The sequence below is a fragment of the Camelus bactrianus genome, chromosome 10 (genome assembly GCF_048773025.1).
Source record: "Camelus bactrianus isolate YW-2024 breed Bactrian camel chromosome 10, ASM4877302v1, whole genome shotgun sequence".
Classification (NCBI taxonomy): Eukaryota; Metazoa; Chordata; class Mammalia; order Artiodactyla; family Camelidae; genus Camelus; species Camelus bactrianus.
In genome coordinates this window covers 3,383,423-3,397,260 of record NC_133548.1, presented here as the reverse complement: position 1 = coordinate 3,397,260, position 13,838 = coordinate 3,383,423, and the positions used below count along the sequence as shown (strand labels likewise).

The window sequence follows — 13,838 nt, the reverse complement described above, 5'->3', positions numbered from 1 at the left end:
AGAACATTCGAGCTTCAGCAGCAGCAATACGCACGGTCACCCTAAAAGAGAACGGCCTTTCGCGAGGCCTCCTCCTCCACCTGTGCCCACTTACCTTCATCCTGGTTCGGAAGGATATTGCTTTTAGAGGATGTAGCCTGTTTCTTAAAAAACAACACAAGTAATGAAATCTTTCTGTTTTTGTTTGACGTCTCTGGTCCCTGAAGGAGGCTGTCAAGGTTTGGAATTTTTTGTCGCTCCTCTCTCTTCCTGCAGCCTGTCTCCCCGGGAGAGGGCCTTTCTCGCACACCTGGTCCGGCTGTCTCTGCCGAGCAGTTCCGCGCATCTCCTTCACTGCGGGCAGGGGTCTCTGCTTCTCCCCACCTCCGGGTCTCTCTTAACCCGCTCTTCCGTTCCAGCGCCCTTCGCTGACCTGCTCTGGGCTCCCTGGAGGCCTGGCGCCTCTGGTCTGCCCCCGCTTGCTGACACTTCCTGCCGTCTCTTCCCACCCCCACGGCTCCTGATAGAACATTCTCGGGGGCCAGTTCATGGCTGGGTGTTCACAGTGAGAAAGCAGGCTGCAGGGTGGGCTGGGTCCTGGCACAGATTGACCTACCTCCGGGACACAGAGCCAGATTCTATGGCCTTCCCAAGGGGCTAAGGTTCCCAATAAGGAGGAGAATCTTGGACGGACCACATATGATGAGTTCTGAATTGGAAATGGTCCGAACAGCCAGCTAGGAACTGGCCCCAGAGGGTGCCTGAGGGAACGAATGGGCTGAATTTGCCCTGTGTGCTTGGGTGGAGGACCTCAGACACAATGAACAAGGCTCCCTACTGACCTGGTTTCCTTCACAGGACCATCCCAGAGCCGAATATGAAGCCAGAGTTTTGGAGAAGTCACTGAAGAAAGAATCCAAAAACAAAGAGGTATGGTGGCCCCTGACAGCTGGCTTCCCAGCAGTAAAACATTGCATGTTCATCCACAGAACAGACCAGGGATCAGCAAGCACTGTATATCCATCCATCAACAGTAGAGGTGAGGGGCCAGCCCCCAGGCAGGGCCAGGTAGTAAATGTTTTAGACCCTGCAGGCCTCTGTCACAGATACTGAACTCTGCCACCGAAGGATGAAAGCCGCCGTAGACAACAGGGTAACAAGTGGGTAGGACCATGTTCCAATAAAACTTTATTCACAAAAACAAGCAGGGTCCGAATCTGTCAAACCCTGCTAGAGATCTGACTTCTCCATCCATCCTGAGGGTGACCTCAGACTTCAGCCAACATTTCAACATCAGGAACTGAGTAGCTTTGCAGCTTCCTTGCTCCCAGTGGTCACTGCGTCCAGTACTCGTGTTCTGTGTTGAATGACGGATAGAAAGGTTCGCCCGAACAGCGGCCCCGAGCAGATGGCCAGTTCCCTGTTTCACTCACAGATGATGAGAATGAGAGGGAAGTGTTTTGTGATGTTCTTGAGGCCATCACCTTTGAATAATAAATGCCTTTCTTTCTCTCCAAACCTCTCATTGAAATCAGCGGTTTCCTGGTCGCAGCCTGAATTCTCGCAGACCTCTGGAGGTGCTTGGTTATTTTTTTAACGAAGGTCTTTTTTAAACATGGGACAAGCACGAGTCCCCGGGCCCTTGCCAGCCTCTCACTGAGGCTGGAAAGTCAGTTCTTGAAGGGGTGGGAACAGAGGCACGAGGCTCTACCAGCTCCCGGTTCGGTGTCACACCTGCACCCTTGGCCTCTGAAACTGACCACAGCAAACCGCTGGGCTTATCTTTTCTCGTCATTGGGTCACGTGGACGGAGTTTGCTGGTGCAAAGTGGCCAGGGGTCCCAGTCGCCAAAATCCCATCTAGGGGGGCAAAGTGGATGCAGCCAAAGCTCCTCTCGGGCCCCAGTTCCCATAACACAGCCAAAACCCAGCTCAGTCCTCCTGCGGCCAGAAAGGGGGTGCATTTCCCTCTTAGAGTCAGAATAGGACTAGGGGTGCAGAGAACATAACCATCAGAGCGCGAGCCCTCACCAGCAATGAGCAGACAGTCTTTCTGTCAGAACATCTGCTTGTCCAGTGCATGCTGCCCTCGGAGCAGCCGCCCGGCAGCCTGGAACCAACGGCTCCATCCGCCCCCCAGGCTGTGTCTCCTCTCCTGACGCCGCAGCTCTGAAGCCCCCAGGCCCCCGCTGTGGGCCGCCGCACCCTATGTGCAGTGCGGCATCCTCACCCCAAGACAGTCCACCCTGTCGCTTTATGGCGGTCCCTCTTAGCACGAGTGTGGATGGGATTTTATTCCTTCCTAAGAAGGAAGGGGCTTTAGTGGCCCACATTGCATCCGCTCAAGTCAGGGGCTCAACCAGGCCCCAGCGCTGGGCCTGGGCAGCCACACTGGGAGCCCTTCCCAGGTTCCCAGTCACCCTGTTTCTTGGCTTTGTCCTGAGCTCTTTAATCACAAGAGCGACAAAGGTAAGGGTTCGTTTTTTGCCAGCCTCTGATGGTGACCCCAGGCCCCATATGCCTCCGGGGGGAGCCTCACCCTTCATCCGTTTCACTGGCTCCCAACAGCTACTTAGTGCTTTTAATTTTTCCCCCAGCTATGGCACCAAATTCGTTTAAGAGAAAAATTTAAAAGGTCCACCCCTCGATTGGTGTGTTAGGATGCTGGATGTGGCTTCCTTCATGTTGGTGTCAGATGCTCAGAGTAATCGTGTCTTTGCGTAAAATGCACCTGGTGAGAGGGGCCCCACGGGGCACTGAGCTCCCGGGCTGGAGTCTCTGTGGCCCTTACCTTTGCTGCAGTCTTTCTTTAGAAGGTGGCTCATCTCACTGGTTTAAGATGCCCAGAGCCTGAGTCAGCCTCAGCCGGGGGCGTGCTGGTTGCCAAGGGGGCAGTGGGGGCTGGGCCCGCGGTCTCACCCCACGGTGCTTTCTTGTCCACCCGCCCCAGAAGCGCCGGCATGTTCCGGAGGAGCCAACAAACAAATGGAGGCAGAGGGTTAAGACAGCCATGGCGGGGGTGAAATTGGTACTGTTCCTCTTCGGGGCAACGCGAGTCTTGCGTGTTTGCCGACGACCAAAGTCCGTTGTGTTTTCTTCCACAAACTCTGACTGCTGTAGTTTTTTTTTTAACATTCACATCCGTGTTTCTTTGCCTGCCTCCAGCACCAGTGAGCTGTGACGTGTGTTGAGATGTCACTGCATGGCCACGGTGGGTTCGTGGGGGGAGCTTGGCTTTGGACTGTGCAAAAAGCGCATGTCACAGCTGCCTGCGCGCAGTCCCCCGTCTCATTAACACGCATGCCACCCGCCCTGGAATGTGTGGCCTCGGGTGTCACGTCTGCCAGCATTCTTTGACCATCTACATGCATTTTCCCATTAAAAACCCACCCTATTCTTGAAACATCCCAGGTTAGTGACAAGCATCTACATCAGGTTTCTCCAGACCTCCAGGTGCCAGAGGCTCGGGCCACGTGTCTCCGCCGTCCGCCGTTGCTACGCAGCCGACAGCGTTTTAACTTGTAGTGCTGGTGGCTTGTTTCAACCTGCTCTGCAAAGGAAAATAACTATTATGGTCTGGGTGGCAAAGGAAAACATCTTAGAGCTTCTCGCCTTGGAAGTGAGACTTCCAGCTGAGAAACAGAGTCCAGAGACAGACTTCTCCTGGACTGAGTGGGTCTGAGAGTCTGATTTAGAAACGCCTCTGGCATGACCACGTCCTGTACACAGAGGACGCACATTTTTGAACAACTGTTTTTTCCTATCATTTTGTAACATCATTTCATAGGTGATAAAGCCCCAGGTGCCAGATGTTTGATTCACTCATCACTTGCAGTGTTTTATTTTTTCCCGTGTTTGAGTGTCTGTTGTTCATGCCCACACACATGTGCGCACACACAACTGGTGCACATACACACACTGGTGCACACTCGTCTCTCCACCCTGATGGTCCCCACCACTGACCCAGCACTGTTTCGTCTTGTAGACAGACAAGGTGAAGCTGACCTGGAGAGACCGGTTCCCAGCCTACTTCACCAACTTGGTCTCCATCATCTTCATGGTGAGTTCTGGAAGGCTAAGGAAGGAGGCGGTCGGGGCCCCTAGGGGACGTGCTGTGCTCACCGGGGCAGGGTCAGCCACTGTCCCCGTCCTGCGTGGGGCGGGGCGGCGGCATTGGGGATTCTACCAATCCTCCAAATGGGAAGGGGCCAGGGTTCCGCAGGCCCCCCAGGGCGACTCCACATGCCTCGGGGCTCGTGAGATGGTTTCACATGGTCCCTGACACACATCCTTCCTTCTGAGAGTAGCATGTGTAGTCATTCAAACCCAGAGTTCACAGACATTATTTAAGACAAAACTGAGGCGTTTTAAAGAAAACTATTAAATAAGTAACACGCAGGACAAAAATCAGGACAGTGCTGCTCAGGTAGCCGAGGGTCTGAGACTGGGCTGCACGGACTGCTGATTTGAACAGATCGCCAGCACTCAGTTAGGGGATTTTAATCCCACCCAGATTGGGCCGCGCCCCGGAGGCCTCAGGTCCGTGTTAGCCATGGTTTCATCCCCCACAACAGATCAGGGCCACACGAGCTCACTGTAGAGATGGCCGCCCCCTCGTCCAGCCCCCGAGCTTTAAGTTCAAGCCTGGCCCGGGGGCCTCACAGCTGCCTGTCCCCTGCCTGCTGGTGAGGAAGCGGAGGCCGGAGGCCTTGCCCTCTCCCCAGGTGACCAGCCAGCAGGTGTGGGGGCCAGACGCCAGGCAGACAGTCTGCCCCGCGACCCCTACTGTTCCGTGTGAACTTGGCGGGGTGTCTTGGTTTTCCGTGCTGGGGGCGAAGGGGCATGAGGACCCCTAACCTGAGTAGCTGGAAGCAGAGTGAGGGCTCGGTTTCCCTCATACTCTCACACACGGTAAGATGTAAAGACGTACTCGGCTGACGTACAGAAGTCGTAATGGGGACTTCCAAGACCACAGTCACTCAGTGGAGCCAGGAGGGCTACTGTGCCGCCCAGGTGACTCTGGGTGGGGGCCCAGCTGTGTTTTGAGGACCCTGGAGCAGGCCCCCCAAAATGCTGTGAGGGATGTGCCCCCCAGGCTTGGTGCTGAGGGTAACCTGAGGATGACAGGCGTCAGGGTTCAGCCCCTCCTGAAAGAAGCAATGTCACCATGAAAGGACCAGCGAGGGAGTGGCAGGAGGTGGGGAGGCTCTGGGCCCTCCGCCGGAACCACAGCAAGGAGTTTGGACAAGAGCCCTCAGGTGTACACATCACTTCCTTGAATAGACTTCAGAGAGTTTTGAGTTTGAATCAAAGTTGAGGGCTGGTCAGGTAACTCCGTGATGCCTTCAGGCACTGGCTTCTCTGACAATCTGTGTCTCTGTTCCTCTTGGTCACAACATGGCTTCTCCACCTCCAACATCACCTCCACTTTCCAGGAGGAGGAAGGGGAAGGGCCAAGGGGAAGGAGATGGATGCTAGTGGAGGCAGCCCGTCTTTGAAGGTGCTTTCCCAGAAGGCCTGCCCACAACCTCTGCCTGCATCTTGCTGGCCATTTCGTCTGCAAGGGGGCACAGAGTCCCGCCCAGCAGAGGCAGGACAGTGGGTAGGGACCTCGCTGGCCCTTGAGGCACCAGTGACCCCATCACGGATGAATCAGACACAGTTTCATCCTGCACTCAGGAGCTTCACTCACTGAGCAAACCTCCAATGGTCACCTACAAGGTGCCCGCGTGCTCCTGCTCCTGGAGACACTGCTGTGAAGACAGCAGCCAAACCCTGGCGCTGAGGCCCTTTCCTTCCAGAGGGGACATCGCACCCAGGAGGGGCACTGCTGCGGGGCTTGTCCCGGAGGCGCACTGGCCTCCGCGGGGAAGGAAGGCCCTTGCTGAGTCACTCTGCGCACCTGGCCCCGTCTGCACTTCCGCGTGCCGGCAGGAGGGGGTCTCCGAGCCCAGGGTGGTGCCATCCCCGGGGAGCTGGGGGAGCATACATCCTGGCGGGAGCGAGGGGTTTTCCCAGGAAAGCCCTCATTCCGGGAGCTGGGAGGTGGCGGGGAGAGGTACCCACGCCTCACGACAGGGCTGTCTGTCGTCAGGGTGCCGTGTGGGGAACAGACGTTCCCCGGGAGGGTGTGATCACCATTCAGCCGCCCGCAGATGTGGGCAGAGCAGAGCTACTGGCTAAAAGCTTCCTAGCAGCTTCCCGTGACTGCGGCCTCCTTCGGGGGCAAACCAGCCGCAGCCCTTCCAAGCTGCAACCTGAGAGGGACCCAGCGCGCGGCCCGTGTCTTTCCTGGGCTGTCCCGGGAGCCTTGAGGGGCCGTTCTGGCAGGAGCGGGCGGCCCCGCACACCCACCCGGCACCCTGAGTGCCTCCTCGGGGCTGGGACTCCCAGGCATCCTCACCCCGAGGGCAAGGCAGGGAGGGCACAGAGTCTCCCCGGGTGAGTCAGGGCCTTTGAGGGGGGAGAAAAGGCGCCCAGGCAGGCAGGCAGCTCCACAAAGAGCAGCCTTGTCATCCTAACCAGTGCCTGCCCGTCTCAGGCAACCACCCGCCCAAGTTGTGTGGACTGTTCTGGTCCCAGTGGGTTTGGCAGGTTGAAGGGCTGGCTCTCAGGGATGAGCCAGAAGGGTGCGGGTGGCTCCTGGAGGGGTTGGGAGGAGGGACCCCATCCGTCTGTCCCAGCCAGACCTGCAGCGCTGCCCACAGGAGCAGACCACCCCACGCCCCACTCACCTCCTGCAACAGCTCTGCATGGATAATGTCACTGCTTCCGCTCAGGGTCACCCAGTCTGGGGGCAAGCCCACCCTGTAGTCAGCTTGCTGGCTCACACATTAGGGAGCCACCTGTCCTGTTGGGGACAGTGGGCAAGAAGTCGCAGTGCCCCCACAGCAGGCAGAACTGTGCACTCCGGGCTGGACAGACCCACCTGTAAAATCCTAGCTGGTGTGCTGGGTGACCTGGCCTGGTTACCTAACCTCTCTGAACTTCTGTCTCCTCTTCAGTAAAATAGAAATTAGCCCCTCATTCGCCCGTGAAGTTAAGACCCGTAAAAAGCCCCTAGCATTTGGTGGGTGATGAGAAACGTCCATCTTTGTTCTGAAGTTGAAGTGCTGTGGGGGCGGGGAGAGCTGGAGCTACGGGGGCCCAGGGGGCTGTCCGACGCACACGCCGGGCCGAGCCACGAGCATCCCCTCTCCCCTCTGCAGATTGCGGTGACCTTCGCCATCGTCCTGGGTGTCATCATCTACAGAATCTCCACGGCTGCCGCCTTGGCCATGAACTCCTCCCCCTCCGTGCGGTCCAACATCCGGGTCACCGTCACAGCCACCGCGGTCATCATCAACCTGGTGGTCATCATCCTCCTGGACGAGGTCTACGGCTGCATAGCCAGGTGGCTCACCAAGATCGGTGAGTGCAGCCCCGAGTGGCGTCCCTCGTGCCTTGGGGCCTTGGGGCCTTGGGCTGGTCACTTTCCTTCTCTGAGCCCCATTGCCGAGCCAGCCGAGGGAAGCGGTCGGCCGGGACCACGGCGGTGGCTCAGCAGTGCGCATCTCACTCCTGCTAGAGGTTCCAAAGACGGAGAAGAGCTTCGAGGAGAGGCTGATCTTCAAGGCTTTCCTGCTGAAGTTCGTGAATTCCTACACCCCCATCTTTTACGTGGCTTTCTTCAAAGGCCGGTAGGGACTGCTTTAGTGACTGAGACTCCCCAACCTTTTCCTCTTCCTAGTCCAAGAGAAGGGTCGCCTCCCCATCTTCCTTCAGGTGGGAGGCACCTGGACCTGGGGCAGAGCAGTCAATGGGGCCCCCCCTGCCACTGAGTTTGGGTGACCAGAGCGGCAGGGCAGCGAGGACCCCAAACAGCAAGCTCCAGGTGTTCCCACAGTGGGGGGCGGGATGAAGGCTGCAGGAGAGGGTTAAGGGCAGCCGCTGGGTCCAGGCGAACCCCATGCCTGGACCCTCTCAGCTGTCCTGGGTTTATAGGCGCCTATGTCCACCCACCAAGACTCCCCACCATTGCTCCTGCCAGAGGCTGGCAGGTCTGGTACCAGAGCCCCTCTCGAAGTGTCCTCAGCATCGTGGCCACCCTCCCACACCATGGTCCCCGAGCTGGACCACAGCATCCAGGCCCCCCTGAGTGCGTCCATGATGACAAAGCAGGCTCTCAGTGGGCCCCTCACACCACACATCCCACAGGAGGCCCCCCACCCTGCACGTCCCACAGGAAGCCGAGAGGCGGCCCCGGGGACACCCCCACTGCAACCTGCCCGCGGTCCCCAAGGGGGTTCCGTGACCCTGCCGTGGTGGGTGGTACCATCTGCACCCAGGATGCTTTGCCCTAGCCCCCTCCTGGGCTTCTTCCCCTCCGTCTGCCCCTCAGCCCATTGGTTTCCTGTTGAAGTTCCATTTTCTTACCCCTCGATGGGTTTGGGAATCACATGAACATTCAACCAACAGAAAACCACTATGGTTGTCTTGTAGTCATTGAAACGGGCAAGAGAAAGGCCTGTGAGTACACTGGAGGCTCTGGCTTGGGGGTACTCCCACCTTGGGGGTCTCCCTGAGCCCGCTCTCCCCTCTCTAACCGACCCCCAATCATTGCAGGTTCATCGGACGCCCGGGCGACTACGTGTACATTTTCCGGTCTTTCCGCATGGAAGAGGTAATGAGGTTGTGCAGTGTGTTCTGTCCACACAACAGACCTGCCTGTTCCCGCCCCTCTGAGAACCCTGCTCTGTCCTCCAGCGGCTGGGGCGGGGCTTCGGTCGTGTTTGGCTGGTCCCTATAGGATTACCTTAAAAGGAGAAAGTGTCTTCAAAGGCATGAAAGCCAAAAAAAATTATCCTTATTTTTTTTCTTTTTGTATAAGGATTTTGAATGTTTTTCTCTTTGGTTAAGATGAATCATGAGAAAAAACAGAACTCAGCTACAATGCTTTCACTTTAGTATTGAAACACCCACCTCTCTCACACAAACACAACGCCGGGGAGCTCTGGTTTCTGCCTAACGGCTCTGGCCCCTGCAAGTCTGGTTAGTGCCCCAGCTGCCTTCTGCCACTGAGTCCTGGCCCCTAGACTTACTCCGTTGTCTCCATCAGACCAAGCCGGGCTTCAGGGCCAGTAGTTCAGGTGTCAGGGAGGCCTGTCAGCACTTCCAACTCCCAGAATAATTTAGCTTATGGGAAAAGAAAGGGGCGGGCCTTCCTGATAAAGATTCTGTGAAATAGGTCTTGGGGCGGGCATCAGGTACAGGGTGATCTGGCCGCCTTGGAATACAGTCTAGAGGTTCAACTATCTGAGTGCCGGCCCCTGAACATCCTAAGACACAGGGCTCATCCGCGGTAACAGATGTCTGCAAAAGTCCCAGGAAGCCATCTCCTGTCACGTGACACATCCTTTATATAGATGACACCCTGTTGAGCTCTATTAAAGAGAAGTTGGGGAAATGCCTTTGTGAAATAGAATAAAGCAAAGGACATCATTTTTTGTAATGAAATGATGGCTCTCCTAAGTGAATTCTTCGGTAACAGTATGTAAAACTTTGATCAGGACCCACAGAGGGGTCAGCTGCACCCCAGGAGTTCACCCCGTGTCCCTTGAGTTTCCTTCACTCAGACGAGTTAAGCTTCTGCCTGTCTGCCCTGCCTGAGGCAGTACCAGCCCTTAGGCTGTATGGAGCCTGGTTCCAGCCTGTGGGGCCCGGCATATTAGCTTCCCGGGGTGGCTGTAACGAAATACCGCAGACCAGCTGGTTTAAAACAATAGAAATTTATTCATGTACGGTTCTGGAGGTCAGAAGTCCAAAACCAAGGTGTCAGAAGGCCTCCAACATTCTAGGGCGCCTCTCCCAGCTCTGGTGGCCACTGGCAGTCCCTGGCGTCCCCGTGCTGAGAGATGTCTCTCTCCAGCCTCTGCCTCAGTCTTCCCGCGGCCTCCTCCCCCATGCGCCTGTGCGTCTTCTCTTCTCACGAGGACACCAGTCACTGGGTTAGGGCCCACCCAGCCCCAGGACCTCATCTTGGTCACATCTGCAAAGACCGTATTTCCAAATAAGGTCCACTTCTGGGGTTCCAGGGTTGGGACGTGGCCTGGTATTTGTGGGGGACAGCGCGAGGGCTGGCCTCCCTGCTCTGCTTGCTGGGACCGGGGCCATCTCTCCCGAGTCCGCGGCGGGTGGGCGGGCAGGCCTGGCCGCTGAAGCCCTGCTCTCTGCTGCAGTGCGCGCCGGGTGGCTGCCTGATGGAGCTGTGCATCCAGCTGAGCATCATCATGCTGGGGAAGCAGCTCATCCAGAACAACCTGTTTGAGATCGGCATCCCGTGAGTAGCGCCCGGCCTCGGGTCCCAGAGGAGTGAGGGGGAGGCTGGGCCTCAGGGCACCTGGGCGGCCTGGGTGACAGGCGATGCGGGGCCTGTACCAGGATGGGGGCACCAGAAACAGGGAGGTGGTGAGGACAGCGGGGAAGATGGTGGTAGACAAGGAGAGGAGAGGGCCAGGATGACCCCCTGCCCCCAGCTGGCTGAGGATGTGGGGTACCAGTGGGTGCCCCCAAATCCATGTGCCTGCCCCCGTGGAGGGCAGATGGAGGGCCCGGGGGCTTGCTTCCTTACCTTGTGCCCTTTGTGAATCACGTCCCATTCCCTCCCCAAGGACGCCCCTCGAGTCCACTCGGGCCCAGCCAGACCCCTGCACCTGCAGGGCCTCCCCAGGCTGATAGGTGGCAGTGACCTCCCTGCCCCTCGGTTCCCTCTGTTGCAAACTAAGTGATGACGCTTGACCCCTGCCCTGGGGGGCAGGACCAGGGAAATCATCACAAATGCACCAGTTCGGCCTTTAAACCCCAACGGCTCGAGAATTGCAAACCACAGCTCCCGAGCCCCCAGGCCCGCCTTCCCGGAGCCCTGACCCAGGGGACGCCGGGTTTCTCCAGGAAAATGAAGAAGTTCATCCGCTACCTGAGGCTGAAGCACCAGAGCCCCTCCGACCGGGACGAGTGCATGAAGAGGAAGCAGCGGTACGAGGTGGATTACACGCTGGAGCCCTTCGCTGGCCTCACCCCGGAGTACATGGAGATGAGTGAGTGGGGAGGGGGGGCATCCTGACCTGCGAGCCTGGGTGGGACGGAACCAGGCCAGCCGGTGGCCTGGGGCTCCCTTCGGCCCCTGCCCAGAGAGGAACACACCCAGGATGGAGCCAAGTCACCTGCAGCCATGTCACTGGATGGGAGGATCCCCAGAGGTGGCCCGAGACTCCTGGGGTGGGGGAAGGGAGAGAGGGAAAAAGCCAGGTGTGGCCTGCACGGCAGCCACCTGGAGCCTCCCTGACCCCATCTTCTCCCTCTCCCTCCACACGGGCCACGCTGGCCTCCTGGCTTTTCACAGACACACAGAGCTCACGCCTGCCACAGGGCCTTTGCACTAGCTGTGGCCTGCCTGGAATGCTCTCCCCCAGTACCTGCATCACTCACTCCCTTTCTCCAGGGCTGTGCTCAGAATGTCCCCTAGCAGTGGGGTCTTCCCAAATGCAGTGTTTAAAGAGGGCAGCCCCCCCTTTATATTTCTCATCACAGCTGACATCTTTAGTACACATGACTCCTTCATTCCTTCTCCGTCTGTCTCACCGGTAGAATTGAAGCTCTATGAAAGCTGACCTTTGGGGTTTTTTTCCTCTTTACTGCCATATTCGCTGCACCTAGAACAGGTCTGGGCATGCAGTGGGTGCTCAGTATGTGTTCACTGAGTGAATGGATGACTGACGGCAGTCAGAAAGTCTCATGCAGAGGGATCCCGGAGTGTAGTGCCCCCGACCATGGACAGCTTATCTGGAATGCTGGTTCCCGGGCCCATCCCTGATCTATGTGGGGTAAGACCCAGGTCTCTGCATTTCTAACAGGCACCTGGGCAAACGAGCCAGCCAAGGACTGCTCTGCGGGGTGAGGTGGGCAGGGGCAGGGTGACCTTGGGTGGCAGGAGCCGTTCTGTTTAACTGCATTGCAGGCGCTTCCCTGCACACCCTTGCTGGCAGAGTTGGTCCCAAGAAGTTGCTCCCAGCTTCCCCAACGGGGAAGGAAATGACTCCGGGACTGAAAACAAGAGACCGTGCTGTTCGGACAACGGCCTCTGTTTTCTCCTGGAATCAAATCTGGGCTGAACCAGAGGCGGGCGGGCAGCTCCCTGCCCTGTGGGCCCCGGGAGGCCGGCCGCTCCCCACTGGCTCACACTCAGCATGGGTCTGGGAGGAGGGTCTCCGCTGCCTGCCACCTGACCCTGTGGGAGGCCGGACACCAAGAAAAGCAGCCTGTGATGGGCTAAGAGACCGCGGTGGTTTGTTTCTCCAGATTTCAATTTTTAATGGTAGCTGGAAAGACATGGTCCTCTGGGGTCTGGTGAAATGAAATTCTTGGGACAGGCTCCTCCTGCCCACCCAGGGAGTGGCCCACCCCGTGCCTGCCCCACATCCCAGCACACGGGGCACACTGTCCTCCTCCAGGCCGACTCCGGTGGGGCACCTGGAGTGCACAGATGGATAGATGGACGAAAGGGCCCAGCTGGGAATGACCTACCCCCGCCCCCACCCCACCTGCGTCTCCAGCTGCCCTCCCTGTCCGTGCGGGAGGTGGCAGTATCACTCAGAAGCCAGGATCCCACAGCCCTGGGACTCAGCAGCCCCCTGGCCCACACGCCAAGCTTATCCAATGGCCTCCATCACCTCCAGGCCAGTGTCTGCAGGAGCATCCCGCGCGGAGCCGCCGTTGGGTGCGCGGGAGGCCAGCGACGTGGCCCAGGGATGAGGGCTCACACGGAGCCCCCGCCTGCCGCACTAACAATGGTCACACTCAGCCCGCCAGGCACGGGGTGACATTCTGCCGGCTTCCTTGTTTACCGCCTGGCAGCGAGCACCCTTGGACGGGGCCCGGCTGTGCAGTTCCCAGACCTGCTTCCCCCACTCGCTTCCGTTCAGCAACCTTTCCCTGACCTCCTGGGGAGCCAGCCCTGCGCTGGCTGCAGCGTCTGAGGTCCAAGGGTGGGGATGTGAGGCCGACAGACAAAATTGTCCAGGACAGTGGACTGTGGGCCCTGCCCAGCTCCCTGAGGCCCGATGGAAGGGGACACTGGGTGCTGCTGGAGAGGCATTTGTGCCCCCAGCCCCCCAGGCCCCAGGAAGCACTATGCTAGGGCCCCTTCCCAGCCCGGACACGGGGTGACTGAGGCTGGACCCTCGTGCTCACAGGCACCCTTCTCCTGCGTTACTGGTGATCTTATCAGACCAGACGAATGAGTGAGTACACGTCTGTTATTCAGGAGTCGACACTGAGGTCCAGAGCAAGACTTGGACTCCCCCCACAGTCCGCCCAGGGAGGCAGGGCACCAACTGGCGGGGTCCCGCTGGCCTGGAGCAGGGGCCACGCGTGCTGACCGCCCCCTCCTCTGTCTGCAGTCATCCAGTTCGGCTTTGTCACCCTGTTCGTGGCATCCTTCCCGCTGGCCCCACTGTTTGCACTGCTGAACAACATCATTGAGATCCGCCTGGATGCCAAAAAGTTCGTCACTGAGCTCCGGAGGCCGGTGGCCGTCAGAGCCAAGGACATCGGTGAGTGACCCCACACTGGGGTCTGAGAACGTACTGGTCTGGGGGATGGAGGCTGCACCCGGGGAGACAGAGGCTGAGCTGGCAAAGCAGGGTCATGGGCTCCTCACTGCACCTGCCCTGGGCGGGGGACTCAGAGACCCAGGCTGGGGTGATGCAGGGCCTCTGGCCTCCTCTGCACCCCGCCCCGACCTCCTAACTCCTCAGATATGCTGGCCGTGGTGAATGTCTGGGAAAGAGCTGGTGTCTCGGATATGTGACTTTGTCCCCCTCC

General features: G+C 58.4%; 1 protein-coding gene across 12 annotated transcripts in view; it reads left to right on the top strand.

Moving 5' to 3' along the window:
- Positions 1 to 13,838, top strand: part of ANO1 (anoctamin 1) — a 133,009-nt gene that overhangs the window by 105,077 nt on the left and 14,094 nt on the right. For 3 of the 12 annotated variants that reach the window (XM_074371551.1, XM_074371553.1, XM_074371549.1), the window contains 9 exons: positions 207 to 218; positions 838 to 909; positions 3,964 to 4,038; positions 7,187 to 7,388; positions 7,546 to 7,657; positions 8,583 to 8,640; positions 10,196 to 10,296; positions 10,908 to 11,053; positions 13,415 to 13,567. In XM_074371551.1, the coding sequence (XP_074227652.1) occupies positions 207 to 218; positions 838 to 909; positions 3,964 to 4,038; positions 7,187 to 7,388; positions 7,546 to 7,657; positions 8,583 to 8,640; positions 10,196 to 10,296; positions 10,908 to 11,053; positions 13,415 to 13,567 (931 nt within the window). Of the gene's footprint in view, positions 1 to 206; positions 219 to 837; positions 910 to 1,514; positions 1,557 to 2,928; positions 3,007 to 3,963; positions 4,039 to 7,186; positions 7,389 to 7,545; positions 7,658 to 8,582; positions 8,641 to 10,195; positions 10,297 to 10,907; positions 11,054 to 13,414; positions 13,568 to 13,838 lie in introns of all 12 variants that reach the window. The other 9 variants (XM_074371556.1, XM_074371552.1, XM_074371554.1 and 6 more) reach the window with 5 other exon arrangements.